The 19,992-nt window shown below is 42.9% G+C and overlaps 1 protein-coding gene across 2 annotated transcripts in view; it reads left to right on the top strand.

Moving 5' to 3' along the window:
- The window catches only part of COLQ (collagen like tail subunit of asymmetric acetylcholinesterase), a 41,024-nt gene that overhangs the window by 13,299 nt on the left and 7,733 nt on the right, over positions 1–19,992 (top strand). For both annotated transcript variants that reach the window (XM_083468399.1, XM_083468398.1), the window contains exons 3-12: positions 2,344–2,442; positions 3,382–3,426; positions 4,900–4,926; positions 7,168–7,239; positions 10,009–10,071; positions 12,442–12,468; positions 13,542–13,586; positions 14,562–14,597; positions 15,164–15,244; positions 18,389–18,485. In XM_083468399.1, the coding sequence (XP_083324525.1) occupies positions 2,344–2,442; positions 3,382–3,426; positions 4,900–4,926; positions 7,168–7,239; positions 10,009–10,071; positions 12,442–12,468; positions 13,542–13,586; positions 14,562–14,597; positions 15,164–15,244; positions 18,389–18,485 (592 nt within the window). The remainder of the gene's footprint in view (positions 1–2,343; positions 2,443–3,381; positions 3,427–4,899; positions 4,927–7,167; positions 7,240–10,008; positions 10,072–12,441; positions 12,469–13,541; positions 13,587–14,561; positions 14,598–15,163; positions 15,245–18,388; positions 18,486–19,992) is intronic.

The raw sequence follows: 19,992 nt of genomic DNA, 5'->3' as shown, positions 1-19,992 counted from the left end.
TCTCGCTGTAACTGCTAGGTCGAAATTTAGAGCATACGTATTGGGAAGAAGTCCAGTAAATGAAGTAATGCCGTTCTTCGTAAAATCTGTATAAAGAAGCTGAGAATTTCAAGTCAGACAGCATCATTGAACTTTGTGCCAAGGGTACATAATGTGAAATAAAGCAAATTAAGATGCAACTCAAAAGCTGGCTGCCGAGGGGTTGTTGAATGTGGAGTACGTGCCATTGCTGGAGTGAAGAGGGAGGTGGAAGTCTGGGTTTGGCCACCCAGACTATTTAACACCGGTCCTGAAAGACCTCCATTGGCTTCCAGTACATTTCTGAGCACAACTCAAAGTGTTGGCGCTGACCTTTAAAGCCCTTAATGGCCTCAGCCCAGTGTACCTGAAGGAGCGTCTCCACTCCCATCATTCTGCCCGGACACTGAGGTCCAGTTCCAAGGACCTTCTGGTGGTTCCCTCACTGCAGAAAGTGAAGCTACAGGGAACCAAGCAGAGGGCCTTCTTGGCAGTGGCGCCCGCCCTGTGAAACGCCCTCCCATCAGATGTCAAGGAAATAAACAAATATCTGACTTTTAGAAGACATCTGAAGGCAACCCTGTTTAGTTAATGTTTTATCATGTTTTTAATATTCTGTTGGGAGCCGCCCAGAGTGGCTCAGGAAACCTAGCCAGATGGGTGGTGGTATAAATAAATAAATTACAGTGTGTGTGTGTGTGTCTGTGTGTGTGTAATTTTTCTTTAACAACTCCAATATGGGCCACATTATTATCATGCCAAATCATAATACAATTTATACAGCTAATTATACATTCCAAATTCAACAAATTCAGTGACTTCCCGTGTTCTGATCATCCGGAGATAATTATTCCTAAATCCTGCATATAATCTCATATATAATCCAAATACAGCAATTCTGATCTTCATCCTTTCTTCTATTTTTGCAGCCACTGATTCAATGACTTCACTCGTATTCAAAAAACCCATCTCCATTAACTTGCAAGAGGGATTTAAAGCCTGTAGTTTTCTGTGTAAAATATATATATTATTATTATTATTATTAAGTGGGGTCGCACTTAGGCCATCAGAGACCTCCAGTGCACCCGCAAAAAAACTCCATAGGTGTTCCACCAATGGAGGGGAGGGGGTAGCCTTGAATCCACAGAACCTAAAGTCCCAATTTTACCCTGATGTTCCTGAAACTACACCAGCTCTGGAAGGGAGGAGAGAAAAAGGCAGGTCTCCCACGTGAGCAGCCATAGCTTGGGATACCATAGAATTTCCATCCAACTGCTCTGCCATTTACCCCACCCAAAAACATTTGAACTCTTACCAACTGAGAGAATGATAATACTGTGGTTTTCTCCCACCTTTCGGTACATGTTTCGAGAGGGTCCTAAGCTGCTGTTGGAAATGAGAGATGGAGTAATGGATGTAATTTTGTGTAGCCATCAAGAGGGAATCCTAAAGGCATGGAGCATAGGATTTTCTGCTGTGTACATTTCAGCTGCAGTACAAAAAATAATTATATAGCACAGCTGGATTTGTATGCAGTCTTCTCGATGAGCAAACACTAGCAGTTCAGCAAACAATAACTTGTGAGGGGGAATAAAATCTAGGTCTTGTGTCCTTTCTTGTTTTTTATATATATATATATATAATTATACGTCCTATAATTGCTATTTGATAGATGGAATAATTTGATTTAGTTTCTGTGTTTATCCACCATCTAATACAACTTCTTCCCCACTGGCTTTGCCAAGGAGCAGAATTTGGCTTCTTTTAGTCATGCAGTCTGTGTTGCACTCTCATGCAGTATGAATTATTAGGAGAAGCTATTTCTGGTAGCATCTGCTACTTGCAAATTGAGCTAGGAACAAAATAGCCTTGTGTATTACTTGGGCTGAGGAGGATGGGCCATATAGTACTGGAAAGACTAGTACAGTGGTACCTCGGGTTACATACGCTTCAGGTTACGGACTCCACTAACCCAGAAATAGTTCCTCGGGTTAAGAACTTTACCTCAGGATGAGAACAGAAATCGTGCTCCGGCGGTGCGGCGGCAGCAGGAGGCCCCATTAGCTAAAGTGGTGCTTCAGGTTAAGAACAGTTTCAGGTTAAAAACGGACCTCTGGAACGAATTAAGTATTTAACCCGAGGTACCACTGTACTGAAGTACTAGTACTCCTTTTGCAACAGTACTGTATGGAAGATGGAGAAGTGCAGATGAAGAAAATCTAGTTCAGCCTTGCAAGAGAGTGTTTACAAAATGTGTCCTTGATCAAAGGTTTACTCTTCTGCTGTGGCATTTAGTGATCTCTCTCCCTTTTTAAAACTTCTTAGATGTTGTCTCTGAACCTGAAAAACCTATGTCAAGAGCTTCAGATAATACAGTCTCCATGTGTAGAATCTCTGTGCCCTCCAGGACCTCCTGGGCCACAGGTTAGTACCTCCTTTCAGAACACACCAATTCAGATTCTTTAGACAGGTTCCTCAGTCTCTGCTCTTTCCATACAGTTGAGAAGGCCTTCATTCTTCAATACTGTGGCAGGTTAGAACATAACGGCAGCTGGGATTCCTCACCCCCTGTGCAGTATGGTACCTCATTTAAATATGCATTACAAGTGACTTCTGGATTAGTAATGATAAATAAACCAAGGCTCATTAATGGCAAGGTGCATTATGTTGCTTCCACTTGAATCCTTTCAGTGTGACGTAAAAGAATGATGAGAAAATTCTCACTCTCCCAGTCTTTTCGCAGGAGACCGTTTTTTTCGGAATAGCTCACAGAATAGCTTTATTTAATTCAAAGCCAAGATTGGGATATTAAATATCATCCAGTATTCAATAATATAGAGAAGACAAAAGAATATAGAGAATCCAGAAGAAATTTCAGAGTTAAAATTAGAGCATAAAACTACAATTCCTAGGACTGTATCAGGTCAGATGGATGGAATCGCATTTTTGATTACTCTCACACCTTCTTTCCTAATATGGAACGACTTTTCTTCCAAACTCCATGATTGCTTTTCCATTATATCCTTCCACCCCTCATCACCTGACCCATCGCTGCGCCTCATTATCTCCTGCCTAAATGGAACTGTAGTGCGCGCAGCTGAAAATTTAATCCAGCTAGACAGTAGAGACTGACAGATGTGAACCCTCATGAACTGAGCTTTGTGTGAGAACTTCGGTCCTGATCTGAGATGGACTGAAGAGGCTGAAACATGGTAGAGATCCTTGGCAACAAAAAAAGTAGGAAGCCTTCTGATTACTTTGTCATACCTGACAGGCGAAAGACGCTGAGGCGAGCAGAAGAACAAACGAGGAGTGTTATCAGCAACGTTGAACGTCCCATTTCTTCTCTTTTTTTATTTTTAGGGCCCGCAAGGCGTTCCTGGCGTGAAGGGACCAAAGGGGGAAAAAGTAAGTGCCAGGGTTGGTTTTTGAACTGTGATAATTGGTGAGCCTTTGGAGGTATATGCATTAGATGTAAGGTAATTTCGGACCTGTAGATTAATTACCAGGACTGGTATCAGGTTTGAGGCAAGGTCCCACCAAGCGACACCCTAGTGGCATCCCCCAGCTAGTGTACCAGAGGCTGAGGTAGTGATGGGCAGTTTAGCATAAGAAAAGCAGATGAAGCAGCTGCTGCAGTCACCCCCAGAGGCATTCTGGGAAAATTAAGATGCTTTGCTTGAATCTTTTTGTTATGTACTGAGCTGAATCCTAGAACAATAGGATCCAGAAAACAGCAGTCTGATTGGTCCACAGGAGCCACCCAATCCAGCTCCTAGTGGAAGTGAATCAGCGACCTGATTGGCCTGCAGGAGCAGCCAATCAGGCTCCTGGATGAAGCGAATCAGCAATCTGGTTGGCCTGCAGGAACAGCCAATCAGGCTCCTGGATGAAGTGAATCCGTAACCTGATTGGCCTGCAGGAGCAGCCCAGAATTAGCCAATCACGCGGGGCCCATTGTGTAAATAATATATATATAGCTAGACGTTTTGGGGAAAGATTCATTCATTGCTACTACAAGCTGAATAAAGAGCATGAAATTCACACTCGACTCTGAGTATATTTCACTTTTTTAAGCAGCATTTATATATAGTTGGGGGGGGGAGTTAAAAATTCCTAAAGGGATGCTGGCATCAGCCCTGGTGTGCCCTCTAGGACCTGAGCATCCTGGAATTTGCCCCATGCTGCCATGCCTGCTGATTCCAGACCTGTAATGTCTGAGTTTACGATGACTAATAATGCTATGTTTTTAGTAGCTTCTCGTTTCAAAGCGGAATTTGCAATATCTCATTGTCTCGTTATCTGCTTTGTGAAGGCTTAGGCTATGAAAAGCAGGATGCGCCTATTTAGACAGGCCAATAAATGTACATGCCAGCAATCCCCACAAGCCAGAAACTATTGTGCTCCACCTCTAAAGTTTACCACGAAACAAAACTGCACATCTATCCCCATGGCAGTGTGTTGCAGTGGTTAGGGGTTCCCTGGGATACCAGCCTTCTAATCTTCACTTGGCCATGAAGCTCACTGGGTGAAGCTCACTGACTCTCGGCCTAGTCTACCTCACAGGGCTGTTATAGCTGTCAACTTTTCCCTTTTCTTGTGAGGAATCCTATTTGGAATAATGGAATTTCCCAGCTATGCAGGGCTGTTGTGAGGCTTAAATGAGGAGGGTGGAGAACCATGTATACCACCATAAAAGGGTGATTGAAATGCAGTGAAAACAAACAAATAAATGTGTTTGTGGTTTCTCTTGCCTTCCCCCCCAGTTGTCTTTAGCCTGGCACAAAAGATTATCGTATGCTACTTGTGACCTGTTTTCTACCTTCTCCCATATTCGTGGGTTGTTTGTGTCTCCTACTGATGCATTACTTTATCTTACAGGGTGAGATTGGCAGGCCAGGAAGGAAGGTATGAGACAAATCGCATAACACCCTTGTACAGCATTGTGCCCATTCACGTGTTAAAAGAGATTTTTCCATGTCAGGCCAACTGCAATGGAAAGAGTTTGAGGAGAAGAGGGGCCAAATGGAGCTCTTAGTTCCCCGCCTCTTCCTCCTCTGCAGTCACATAGAATTGTTGCTGCCAGGTAACAGTTGAGGAATGGAGGTATCTGAAGGTGTTTGGCTTAGCAGAGTCAGTTGACTGGCTCTGTGACACATCTCTCTCCCTCTTCTGCAGCCTGATGGAATAGCTGCTGGCAAGTGAGCTGAGGCAGAGGAGGAGCCTGATGGAACTGGCTTCCCAGCACTGCCCACAGAGTGGTCCTGCTTCCCATCTCCTTCTGCTTCATGTTGTTTAAACAGAATATTTTTTACAATCACTGTCATAACTCATCAGTCGATCCCACTTGCCTGCAAAAAAATCCCCACACATTGTAAGATATTTTTTGGAATTGAAATGCAACAGGCTGTTGGAACTAATGCTACTCAGCTGACCACAGTACCAGGTTCACCTAGTGGTGTTGCTTGGGGAAGACCAGAGGGGCAGTGGCCCTGGGCGCACGGGGGTGTGTGCATTTTGCTCCTCCGGGCTCTGTCAGCCCTGTGCCGCTGTGTTCCTGGATTGCACTCCCACTGCCCTGCCAGGCCTGCCCTGCTTTGCGTGGCGAGTTCCCGCCTCCCACCAGTAGAAATAAAGACACATGACACCATTATTTTAGATTAATGGGCTAAAACTGGCCACCACTTGCATTGGCTTAGGCATTGGTCCTATCCGGCTTCAGCCTGATTGCTTGAAGACCGGGAAGGGTTAACACCAGCAGGGGGAGCCCTGCTGATGCACATCAACTAGGGACTCCCCCGGGGTCACCGCTCGGGGGCGCGCTTTAGGCCCTGGCCTCCATAGGCTTCGGACGAGGCCACGCCCCCTGGAATCCTTTACCGGACTACCCTTCAATATTTGGGGGAGGTGATGGCGCTCCTCCCCCCCACCACATAACAATACCCCCACCAATGCCTAGCCGCCAAAACCAAAGTTGTGACGTTTTGCTACCAGGTAGGCAAAAAACCAAATGGCCGGTGCCAATTTGCCAAGTGGAAGAAATTCCTACCAGGCCCCTCAACGGCGACCAACCGAGGTCCATAGCAAGGTCAGACGGGAACCTTAAAGGGCGGGTGGGTGGGAAACCTCAGCAGGTGACCGGGACCAAAGAGGGAGATCCCGGGGCTGTGCTTGCCTTAAATGAGGCAAGCCACACACCCCAAGCCAGCTGATTGGCTGGCTCAGGGTATGATGCGGTCCCAGGATTCCCCTGATCACGCGGGGACTGGAAGCCAGCCTCCGCGCTCGTGTTGAGGGCGTGAAGCCCGCAACATCATCTCCTCCCGAAGTCGGAAGTGGCTTTGCGACGCTGCAGGGCTGCATGAGGAGGGCGCAACAGGCATGCGCGCTGAACAGGAAGGGCGAATGCCTGTTGTGTCCTCCTCACACAGCCCTGTGGCATCGCAGAGCAGAGTGGGGCTGGCAGGGCAGCGTGAGTGTCAGGTCAGGGGCGCAACACAGCCCTGCTTTGCTCCAGGAGGTGGGGCGTTGGTGGCAGGGGCTGAGCATGGGCTCTGCTCACCCTCCACGCCTCTTCCCTCTCTGTGTGCATGGACCACCCCGGAGTGCCCACCTACCCCAGGTGCCAGCAGCACATGCTATGTAGCAACTGACCCATTCTGTTAATTACTCTACCGGTGTCATAAGCTAGATGGATGCTGGCCGGTATACATGCAACAAATGGGACCACAGCCCAAAATGAGCAATCATGTCCCAACACTATCACATTTAATGTTCTGTGGTCAGGAAGAACTTCCAAGGGTGTGGCTGGGTGCCTTATTGTCATTTGAAGAGGCTTTGTTATACCGTATTGGCCCGAATATAAGCCACACTTTTTTTTTCCAAATTCTGACTGTGGAAAGTTAAAGTGCACCTTATATTCGCAACCTTTATGCACCCAGCAAAGCGGCACGGCTCCCCCCCCCCAGGAAGCAGCCCAGGTATTGTCCCCCCCCCTCCAATTTTAAAGATGTGGCTTATTTGCGGGTGCGGCTTATATTTGGGCCAATACGGTATTCAGACATTACTGCTACCAATGTTGATGTTATTGCATCTGATTTTTTTCTCTTTTTACTTCCTTCCCCCCATCCCCGGCCTCTTTTTTTGAAGGGCAGACCAGGTCCCCCAGGTGTCCCTGGACTTCCAGGACCTATTGGATGGCCTGGCCCAATAGGACCGAAGGTAGGATTAAGGCACCATTTACTAATGTGGTCAAACCTGTAATGCAAATTAAGTTAAATCCATCTTGTTGAATGCAGCCTACTTGCGGTAGAGTGAGCTTGTAAACAATTAAGCGTCCCTAGGTTTCTAAAGGCATATGGTTTTCGGACCCCAATGCAATGGAGAGGAAGACTTCCAGCTCAGAAAAACAGGTTTCCTGAGGTCAGGCAGAGGTACATGGTTACTCAATCCGGATTTGAATGCTGCACATGTTTCTTGAGCAGTACAGTGGTACCATGGGTTTAGTACTTAATTCTGTCCGGAGGTCCGTTCTTAACCTGAAACTGTTCTTAACCTGAAGCACCACTTTAGCTAATGGGGCCTTCTGCTGCTGCTGCTGTGCTGCTGGAGCACGATTTCTGTTCCCATCCTGAAGCAAAGTTCTTAACCCGAGGTACTATTTCTGGGTTAGTGGAGTCTGTAACCTGAAGCGTATGTAACCTGAAGCGTATGTAGCCCGAGGTACCACTGTACTGGAATGTGAAGCCATCTTTAGTTCTGAGCATGTGCAGGAAAATGTACCACAGAATGATAGTGGGAGTTTAGAGTACGAGAAGATGGCAGAATGGACCATAGTGGTATCCATGGGGTGATAATATTCTCTCTCTCTCTCTCTCTCTCTCTCTCTCTCTCTCTCTCTCTCTGTATGTGTGTGTGTGAGAGAGAGAGAATGATGTCTCATAGCCATCATTTGCTATGGACATTTCTCCTTAGTTCCCCTGCCTTCTCTTACCATGCCACTTCCCCAAATTCTTCGTTTATTCCTGATAACTCTCTTCCCCATCACTTGGCTACAGGAGTGCCATAACGTGGACATGAAACATCACACACACACGCCTGCACATAGTACGTGCGATGTCCCTCAACTACATGCAGGTGTGTGTGTGTGTGTGTGTGTGTGTGACATCCCATGTCTGTGCTTTGGCAGCCAGTGGCAGCGACTCCTCTTCCTTCTCTCCTCAGCCAGTGAGGCACCCTTTTCCACCATGCATTCAAGGCCCACCCCCCACCAAAAGGGTGTCTTGCTCGCTGGCTGTGGAGGGCGGAGGAACTGTTTCTCTCTCGGATGCAGCACTGCTGCTGCCTGTCGGCTTTTCTCATTGCCTTTGTGGGTGCCCGGCCCCGACAAATAATATTATTGCGGGTGCAGAAGCACCCACAGCCCTCTGGAGTTGGCTCCTATATTATCTTAACAAACACTTAGCCTACTAGATTTGATGATGACGACGATGATGCTCCCCACCCCCAAATCACCTGCTTCCTCATTTTTCGGATGTTCACTGGACAGTGAAAACGTACATGGCTAGAGAGATTTCTGCAAACCTGTTTGCAGACACAAATGACTACCAGAACACATTTTGTTTTTTAAATATATATATATATAATTTTTATTACATTTTCTGTTTTACAATTTAAAATACTCATTTAAACATCCTTAAAATATCAATGACTTTGTATGAATGTTAGGAGAATGCACGCTTGAAAGTAACAGGGCAGCAGTAATCAGGCTCTATGATAATATGAAATTAAGTGTGACGTATTGGAATGAAGAAGTTTAAAATAATATTATGTTTAAATGAAGCAGTTCAGCTTATGATAAAGTTATTTAAAATTTGGGACATAATATTTGAGAAAAGTTAAGAATTGAAATAAGGTAATAAATTGCTGTCTATAACTATCTGACTGAGAACGCAGAGAAGGGAGATGCGAGGAAGTCTTAAGATCATGAAAATACGACTGTTTAACAACTGTATTTTATACCTATTTTTCTTTTACTCTTTGTTTATCTTTCTTAACCTTATCCTGACTTTTCTGTGGTGATGGTATTTTATATGTTTGGTGGTTTGCTTGTTGCTTAAGAAAATTGCAATAAATATCTTATAAAAAAAATAAAAATAAAAATAAAATATCAATGACTTCCTTCTTCTCTTTCCATGGTTCATTTGGCATACCATCAATCCATGCATATTTTACAAAAAAACTAAACCATTCAGTATTTTATTATTGCATCCATCAAAACTTATTTACACTGCTGAATTTATCTTAATGCTGCCAACGTTTTCAGGTGTACACCCCCCCCCATATATTCACATTTTGCAAGCGAAACTAGGTAGACCGGTAGCCAAAACTGACAGCCCAAGTGGACTTCAGCAGCTGATACTGTAAATCAGAGAGACTAAGTTGGCCCAATCCAAGAGGCAGTACAGGCAGCTGCCTGGGGCACCTGAATGCAATAGGTGTTGGGATGCTCTGGGAAAACCCCAAGTACCTTGGGACCGCAGGGTCTGAGGCTGGGAGTGAGCAACAGTCTCTACCCCCCTTGCTGCTTTCTTAAATGGATCTCCTTCTCATTGTTCAGTTCACTATGGAGCAGGAGAAAGGGGCCGCAGTTTAATAACACGAATAATTTAAGAAGGGCAGCAAAGCAGACATTCCCCTACAGTAGCAATATAGATTGAGCCAGAAGTGTTGTGCAGTTGCTTGCGGGTCTCATTGTAGTGCTGTTAAATGACCATCTGTTGCAGGAGATGATATTAAGAGACAACACATTTCTTTACAATTTAGTCTGAATTAGCTGTATGAAACTTCGTGTTGTATTGCTGCTTGAGGAATCATAGGACTGTGGTCTGTTTCCGCTCTCTCTGATTCCGAACCAGAACAGTCTGCGTTCCAGTTACTGACACCTTTCTGCAGCCACAATGAATAACTTCTTTTTATTGACCTCTCTAGGGTGAAAAGGGAGATTTGGGTTTGATGGGATTGCCAGGTACAAGAGGACCAACGGGCTTTAAGGTTTGTTTCACCCAGCTGCTATGTCGTCCCCATCTGGCTGCTTACAGCTGCTTCCTTGCTAACAAAGTGCTTGTGTATATCGTTTGAAGATAGCAGCAATGTCCGTGGGAAGAAGGAATAATAGGAAAAGACAGGATTTCCCCATAGCAATAATGAAAAATCAAAAGGTTTTGTCAGCATGCTGGTTTTCTGCTTTATTCTTAATCAAATACCTTACTACAATCTAATATAAAGGGGGGGGGGAAGTAATTTGAAAGCAAAACCCATGTAACATGGGTCTCAAGACCTCAGGGCTTTTCATTTCAGCTGGAACTGAGTTCCGGCACCTCTCAGGTGGGCACCATTGTCATTTATAAGAGAACAAGGGAGGTGTTCATGGTGAGTTCCAGCACCTTTTTCTCTAGAAAAAATAGCACTGTTGTACACTATATTTGTATTAGTACCATTATCCAAATCCAAACAAAATAAAAAAAGTCCTTCCAGCAGCACCTTAGAGACCACCTAAGTTTGTTATTGGTATGAGCTTTTGTGTGCATGCAGGTGTGATGTTAACATATGAGAGTGCTGGAGGTGAAATAGTTAAACAGGTTAACCAATCAGAACCCGGGGGGGGGGGTTGGAGTCAGAGGGACTGTAAAACCAGCTCTGGAAGGGGCAATGGGGGGAGTTTGTTGGGAGTTGGGTGGTTGGAGTGGATGTGAATTGGGAAAGAGTCTGTGGGAGGGTTGAATTAGTGTAGCGAAATAAGCCAAGTCAGGAACAGTTAGGAGCTAGGAAGACAAGTAAATATCTGAGAGGTGGTTTAGAGAGTGAGAGCAGGTAGTGGAAGTTATAGGTCTGGATAGGCACCCCATGATTTATTTGACAGATAGCGCTTATGAAACCACACGCTTGTTAAACTGCAATAAATAAACAGAAGTTTATGTTCCAACTTAACCCTGCCTGGACTCAGTATTTTACCAGGTAGGGCCTGGGTGGGGGCAGCGAGAAATAAAGTGGTGGCACAGGGATCAATAGATGGTGAAACGTCCGGTGACCCTGTGTGATCACCACAGCAGGTATCAGAAGTATCTGAAGAAGCTCCTACCAATAACAAATTTAGTTGGTCTCTAAGGTGCTACTGGAAGGAATTTTTTTACTTTGCTTCGACTACAGCAGACCAACACGGCTACCTACCTGTATCCAAATCCAGACAGTTATAATTCCCCCCCCCCCACGTTCCTCCTGCCACCCTCACGTATTAGATGGTGTGTGTAACCTTGGTCCAAGAATAGGATGAGTGGACTCCCCTTTCTGCTGCACCCAACTTTTATGTCTAGGGTGCTGGTTTTTGTTTTGGCTTTTCAAAACAACATTTGACATTTAAAAATGGTTAGTGGTTCCGAAGCAGCTGGAATATTTGCTAAAGGAGATTGCTTTATCTTCTTGTTTTGATGGATGGGCTGTACTGATGGAGTACTAGTCATCTGGGGCATAGCCACAAATCACAATCCTGCGAAACATCCCACATTAATTTATAGGCGCCGTGCCAAATTGTGAATTGTGCTTGTGCAACACAACTTGGATTATTTTCCTGTGCATTGGATGTCTTGCGGTGGGAGCAGGACCATGAAATCCCTCTATATTATCATACTAAAAGTGCATAGGCATAAGACATTAGCAACTTCATGTTTAGCAGAAGATGAATTGATTACAAAGTGACAAAACTAGAGTACTGTCTATAGCCAAAGGCGATTTAAAAAGAGAAAAGAACCTTTGTTTAAGCATCATTTGTATCCAAAACAGATACATATTGAGGCTATATCTCTTTAATGTTGATTTATTTATTTAATTGCTTGACAAATGGTAAACCACTTAATCAATAAAAACCACTAAGTGGCCTAGGTATTTACATTATGCAATTGCAGCTATAATTTCTTTTTAAAAAATCTTAAATGTCCATGGGAGTTGCTACAAAAGAGTTGGGTCTAAGCTGAAGTGCAGTCAAAGTAAACACCAGAGAGAGACTTGCCTTTGCTAGATAAGAAGAAACAGCTGAAGAATATGGCTTAAGGCATTTTACCACAGAGACTGCTTTCAATTATATTATTATACTGAGAATTATAATGGCTTTCTGCTGCTGTTTTAATTTCCAAAGCAATTTCTAACAAGGCTAGCATGCTTTCTGTACCAGATTTATTTGTTTCTCATGTCTGCCTCCAGGCTGAGGCTTAAATGCTCATATTTGTGATTTTCTTCCAACGGCTGCAAAGGAAAATGTTGCTGCAACTTATTACGGATTGCTTTTCCAGCCTGATTTTAAAGTCCATATGTTACTATGATGTAATCAATAGCAAGCATGTAAATACCTGCCCTTTTATCTTCTTCTAGGGTTACCCTGGAAGCAGAGGAGAAAAGGTTCGTCATGCAAAGAACTCTTAGTTAATTCCTGAAAAGCATTGCGACCTATGTTCCTCAGGCCCCCCAAAATGTGGTGCTTTGGTATGTTAGTAATAACAGGTTCAAGGGACGCGGGTGGCGCTGTGGGTTAAACCACAGAGCCTAGGACTTGCCAATCAGAAAGTTGACGGTTCGAATCCCCGCGACGGGGTGAGCTCCCGTTTGGAAGAACCAATTAAGGCCACTTTATGATGTGCATTCCCCACCCATTAGGAATAGTATCAAGAAATGGGTTATATGTTCTCATACAGCCACAGATTAATAGCCACTGATAGGCTTAGCAGCAAAAGAGAAAGTTTACATATTTGGCCAGGAATCATCTGGACAATCATGCACACGTCAGCAGGCAAAGTGCTGGGAATACAGTACATTGCTTTCTTCTATTTTCCTCTCAGTTCTCCCCCCTCCCGCTCTCTCTCTTTGTCCTGTCCTCTCATCCCCTTTAGTTCATTTCATTTGTTAATGCATAGAAAAGGCGTAGGCGGATGTGACGTAAGGCTCTGCCTCCCCCACAACCTACATTTCCATTTCTGAAAATACCTGTAATTTGTACCTGTTCAGGTTTTGACACACAGCCAGCTCTCTGTAATCAGGAAAGGGCTGGAGGGAAGGAGTGGGTCAAAGCACAGGTTGGGGGTTAGTACCTGCTGCGCTTGCTGTCCCTGCCTGCGTGTGTCATTTGTCCACACATTAATGTCTGGAAAGGGTTTTAAAGCAAACAAAGGGTACCCATGCTGAATGTTGGTACAAGCTACATTAGCTCAGAGACTGGCTTAATTCAGGTGACAGCCCACTAGCTGAAGATCAGTAAACGACATTTAACTTGAAAGTCATCGTGTTCATTACATCGCCTGGAGTGTACTGAGGATGGTAATTGTGGGGGAACCAAGAATCTAACAAGTGTTCTGTATACTGAACAACTTCATTTTGATGGGCTTCTGTGTTTAATTCTACATTCAGTGCTGAAAGAAAACATCGGTTTTTGAAACGCCGTGTTCTATAGCTATTATCTCCTGTATGGTTTTCCACAGGGAACTCCCGGAGAGAAGGGCGACAAAGGCAGCAAAGGAGACAAGGTAAAATTACCTTAATAGAACACCTAATTCGTGTTGAACATAGCTTGATTTGTGGTTGCATTCATAGCATAGTTGTATGAGGATGGAGATTATAGATGCAGACTTCGTTTAACTTCCGTACGCAATCAGCTATGCTCATTCCTAAGACAATAACACAAATCTATTTGGTTGAAGGTCTGGTGAACTATAGCCCTTATCTGTGAAGTCAGAATTGGTCAGAAATATCTGCAATGGTCTATGGCCTAGTATTTTCCAAATGACTTATCATTTTTTAAAAATATATATATTCATTTGCTGTATTTATTTATTTACTTACTGATACTTACTACTTGCATTTATACCGTACTTTTCCTCTGAGAAGCTCGAGGTGTTTCTCTTCCTCCCCATTTTATCCTGTGTGGTGGGCTGGTTTAGGGACTGTGACAGGCCCAATGGGAGCTCCATGGCCAAGTGGTGATTCGAACCCTGATCTCCAAGGTCCTACCTAGTCCAACACTTTATTGTTATTTAATTGAATTTATATACCGCCTTATATTCGGAGGTCTCAAGGCAGTTCACAGAACAAAATCAAAAATATAAAACCATAAATATATAATCAAAATAAAAACAACAACCCAATAACACTCCCCCCCAAAACCCCACATTTTAACAGGGTAATCACTACACCTCATTATAAAATAATACATTATTTTACTGATAGTACTTTATACATTTGTTTTAAATGGTTTGTATCTTTTGCTTATTGTATGCATCCATCTTGGGCTTCTATGCAAGGAAGGGCAAGGTAAAAAAACACACAACACATAAGTAATAGTTTTTTCTGGTGATTTGTTTTTATTTTCTAATTGCAACCACCATCATCAACATCAAACTGAATCAGTGACTCGCATTCTTTCTTATTGTGTTTATACGAAACTCAAAGCGATTCATTAGAAAACAATTTAACTTGTGTCTTTCCCAACATTTTTCTTGCAGGGACACATAGGTTTCCCTGGAATGCTGGGGCAGAAGGTACGTCTATACGAACCAAGAAATTCTCAGACTGTCCACCTGCTTGGCTTATGTTGGCATTAATATTTGGGAAGCCTTTAAACAGTGCAATCCTTCATAGATTTACTCAAAAGTAACTCCCATTGAGTTCAGTCGGACTTAACTTTCTGATATACTTTCTGTGCAGACTTATGAGGGGATAAGCCCCGTTTCACTCAGAGGCACCTCAAAACATACACATTGCACTGTCAAGACTCCTAAGTGAAATGTATTCTGCATGAGGTTTATGCTGCCTGGATCTGTGAATAAGTGTGGGGGAAACTATGTCTTAGGGACAGATTCAGCCCTTTGCTGAATTCCATCTGGGCTCCCTGAGGAGGTGTGGATTTGAAAGACAGGAAGCTGACTGGATCCATTTTTACGTTTGAAGGGACAGATCCGGCAAGCTGTCAGCTGCCTGGTCCACCCCTTCAAAGCTCTTCCTTCTCAGGCGGGTGGGAAGCTGCCCAGGGCTGGGCTGTAAATAATAACCAAGTCAATATATTTGTGCTAAAGCTCTTCTCTTTGTCCTTTCCATCCCCGTTAAGGGAGAAATGGGCCCCAAGGGGGAATCTGGTTCATCCGGACACAGAGGTCCAACTGGAAGACCAGGGAAAAGAGGGAAACAAGTAGGAATCCTGTACTGTATTTGATTTAACCTGTTTCCGAAAATATTTTGTCTGTGGACTGCATCTCAGCAAGGGATGAGGGATGAATTTGGTTCATTTGGCATGTAAAGATGAAAATTATCTAATTCACACTTTCTGAAACAGTACTCAAACTTCAACGCAGTCATCTCTCAAAAAATCTTCACATTTTGCAATGGAGTGCTCTAGCTGAGTGATGGATACGAAAATGCATATTCTACAGCTAAGCATGCATATAATATGTGTATGTTAGTGGAAATAGCATACAAAAATGCATTATGCCTGGGAAAATTTGTTTGCAAAAATGGGAAACATTACATAGAAAAAAATTGTATATTAGGGGAAATCAGCGCTAAAATGCTGGTTAATTCTTTAGACTTTTTTTTAAGATCACATGCAGATGTGGAAATGTAGGAAACTGAACTTATTTAAAATGAAAAAATGAAACAATGGCACTGGCAGCATTAAGGTAAATTTAACAGTGTAAATAAGCTTTGATGGATGCAATAATGGAATACTGAATGGAATAGCTTTTGTAAAATATGCAGGGATTTATTTTATGTAAAATGAACCATGAGATGAGAAGAAGGGAAGTTACTGATATCTCAAAGATGTAAAATGAGCATTTTAAATTGTAAAACAGAATATTTTATATTATATTATATATATATATATATATATATATATATATATATATATATATATATATATATATAATAAAAATGAGACAATGGGAGAAACCAAAATTGACAGATTTGCCTATCCTTGGTTAGACTCTACGTTTTAGGATGTATAATTGGATCATCTGAACATCCTATTTTAAAAAAAAACACAGGCCAGAATTATTGTCACTTGTATTAAATGTCATGCAAAGGAACAAGGATATCTGATTATGATTCATAATAGGGCATAATATCGCCAAGAAAGGAGGAAATAGAGAATATAAGTCAGTTCAGAACAGATAAAGACTGCTTCATCCAGAAATATGGCAGATGACAAAACATGATATTTAATGAGTGAAAAGCAGCGATGCTTAAAGGTGGACCATGGAATCATGTCAGGCCAAGGAGCTAGACCCTAGAATATTGCATTAATCTCTTGGTACAGTACAGCACTGTTGCTTCAAGAAATTGTAGAATGTAAAATGATCTGCAGTCAGAAATAATGCATCTAGAAGGGAAAATGTAATAGCTCTAACTTGGTTTTACCATCATTAATTCAAGGAGCAGTGACTATATCTATGTAGTCCTGGTTCACACAATATTTTTCTCTATGTAGTGGTTAGTCTGGAGATTGCTGGGAAAAGGGGAAATGCTTGCTTGAACCACTCCTTAATGTCCATTTGGTTTGGAAAGGAATTTAAAAAGCAGTGGAGACTTTACTGAATAAAATATATTATGGGGCTCTCTTAGTTTTTTTCTCCCCACAAGGCAAAGTTTTCTGCTTTCATAATTTTGACCTTTTGAAGAATGATGACACTCCCGCTTCAGCAAATTCTAGCTTCAGAAGAGAAATTTCCCTCAGGAAACAGTCAAATTCCCCTACCATGCCTACTCTGCTCCCCTTAATACACAGTACACACGGAGAGATGCTTAAATTTACAAACATATTTCTGCATACCTAGAGAGTCCCCCAAAAGTATCAAAACAACTGCCCTACTTTGTGGTGGCCCCACATACTAATAGCATACCCAAGTTCACTCTATGTAAAGTTATTCAGTATAGAAAGAGTCTCTTGGTAAGAGCTACAAAATAAATAAAGCAGTATATTTTGCTTAAAAACTTTTATTGATGGAGAAGCGGACGTCCTGTAGGCATCTGGTCTAATGTTCTTACAAGTGTGGATGTCTTCTAGAAAACATAATTGTTTGTGAGGCGATCGCTTTCTTTGATGTCTGCTAGCACAAAAACCTTTGCGTACGCTTTCAGCAAGAGAAACCAGGCCCAACATGGCAATAACTAGAAAATATTACATGTGCTTTTCTTAAGGGTGTAGCTGAATACAAATATGCTTGCCGGTTGGTTCCCGCTGATTCTGTTACAGGCCTAGAATTTCCTAAAGTCCAAATGTTGTTTTGAAAAACCGAGTGCCGTGTGTACATAGCTGTTTGTAATAAGAGGGGCCACTTTTCACCTACTCAGTCATTTCCTTTCTCCAGAGCCAGCTGACAACCCCATATAAAATGCCTGCAGTGGCAGCTAAATTAAGAAGGTGTTACTTCCACTTCCATTCTGAGATCCATCTTGCTTAGCTCATTTGACTCCTTCAGGTTCATGAGGAGTCTTCTCAGGCTCCAGTCATTCAGTTACAGTTACGCCAAGGCTGGCCTGTGCAACTCTGCCGGTTTCAACCTTACAAGTGCCACACTGTGGCGGTGGTGATGATGATCATAAACAACATTTTTTGGTCTACAGAAATTCACAGTAAAATGCTGATGAATTTTATGAGGGGGGCGAATATGTATATTGTGGAGAATTGAACTTAAGGTTTGAAAAGCGAGAAACCGGGGGGGGGGGGACCCAATATTGATAGATTTGCCCATCCCTACTCTTGAAGAAATTTCCTCACAATTTTTCTCTCTGAAAATTTGGTGTAGTCCTAATACAGTGGAACCTCAGTTGTCGAACACATCCGTAATTGAATTGAATGCTTTCGAACGCTGAAAACCCAGATGTAACGGCTCCGGTTTTTGAATGATTTTCAGAAGCCGAACATGCCACGCAACTTCCATTTTGAGTTTCCCTATTGTATTGAGTCTTCCGTATTGAGTTTTCGGTTTTCGAACAATTCGGAAGTTGAACCGTCTTCCGGAATGGATTACGTTCGAAAACCGAGGTTCCACTGTAATAAGCCATTCTGAAATGTGCAGAACTGGGAAATTTATGGGATTGTTCAGTAATATTTTATATAATATTATATATATTTTTGTTGGGGAAATGCATGGATTTGCCATAATATGTATAAGGTCCTGCAGATTTAATTTGCAATTTTGGCATTTCGATCTTTTCTGTGTAGTTGAAGCGCACGCTATTTCGACCCATGAAGCCATAGGATTTGTGCTATAGCAGAGTACATTAGCTTATTAGGGAATGTTATAAAGAAACAGTCATTTCTTTTATATACTAGGGACAAAGGGGAGACATAGGACCTCCTGGTGCCTCAGGCCCACCTGGAAGACCTGGGCCCCCTGGTCAGCCTGGTCCACCAGGCCCTTTGGCAACAGGTAAGGCAGACCTTTCAAAATGGCCGCTCGTTCCCTTTCCCCCTTCAATTTAATCATATTGAGTTGCCTCACAGAAAAGAGGCATGCGTCCACGAGGTTTCTGCCGAACCACTAGCTGAGGGGGGAATCACACATTTTTAAGATAAGGTTTTAGTGTGGGGTTGGACTTCTTTTGCTCTCAACTACCCCTTGCACCCTGAAATAAGGGCCCTTCTAGACTAGTGTCATATAAGCCAACTCCTAGGGGCCGAGGTCCCTTCACCCCCACAATAAAATATTTGAGGTGGCTGCCCCCCCAGTTGATGGGCATTGTCATTCAAAGGGTGTGTGTGTACCATGCAGGATGAGGCTTACCCATTCTGCCCCTCCAAAACTTTATTCAAGTTTGCACCCCTGACTGGTGGTGTTTTCTGGGTGTATTTTGCAGCAATCCATACCCCACCAGTGTCCTGAAAAAAAGAGACATCCCATTTTTTCTCATGAGAGGACAGTGGCCATTTTGAGCACTGTGATCTCTCATGATGCTCCAAAATGGGTATATTGTGGTGCGAAATCACGTGAGACCTCGGTGCCCAAAATGGCTGCCATCCTCTCACAAGAAAAAAACAGAAAGATGGTGTCCCAGTTGTTGCCTTTGATGTGTTGGTGGGAATGGACATGCCATTGATTCAATAATAGTGAATAAGAGGTGGATTTAAACTGGGCCATCTACATACACTTCGACTTCATTAGTTGCTCTGCGATGCTTCCAGATTGATTCCATGTTATTACCACCTGGAGAGGTGCATTACAGAACAATTGAAGTGGGACAAAAAATAAACTGGAACTTTTGTGGTTTGAAAAGTTTGAGGATTTCAGCAGTAAGTTATGGAACAGAATTTGGAAATGAAGCAGTATGCCCACCCTGAAACTTTTGCAGATACAAATAGTATTGAAAGTGGGATCATGTTGAACTGCCCCAAATACCATCTTGAGCATAAATAATCATTCCTCTTCAAACCTTCTGCTGAGATCCAAAATAGTTATTTACTCACTCACATAGCCTGGTCTTTTGTTAAAAGGCAATGATAATGGTGCTTCCAGATGGGGCTTTAATTTGCAAATGGGTCATTGCTAAAGGGTTTGAGTGTGTGTGTGTTACTTATTGGATTTCCCCTGGAAAGGGCAGAAGGATCAGTCTGAAGTTAATGTGGAGGGGGTTTAATGGGTTGGCATTTAAATGCCAATGACTCAACTTGCATGCATGAAGAGCACAGAATCCACAATAAACATCCATCTGGAAACATCCCAATTTAGTAACCCATGGAAATCAAACAATGATGGCAAACAATATACAACCACCCCCAAAGTTGTAAGGCCAATAATATTTGACAAGTGATTGTACAAGCCCCTAAAGAAGCTTACAGGTGTCAAAGACAGCTTTTCAATATGAGATGCTTAGCTCGCAGGCAGGGACTCGATTTTCCCTTTTCAGTATGTCTTTATCTATTTCAGCAACTACCTTGTG

Source organism: Podarcis liolepis (assembly GCF_965112155.1).
Source record: "Podarcis liolepis genome assembly, chromosome: 12".
NCBI lineage: Eukaryota > Metazoa > Chordata > Lepidosauria > Squamata > Lacertidae > Podarcis > Podarcis liolepis.
This window is presented reverse-complemented; position numbering and strand designations above follow the sequence as displayed.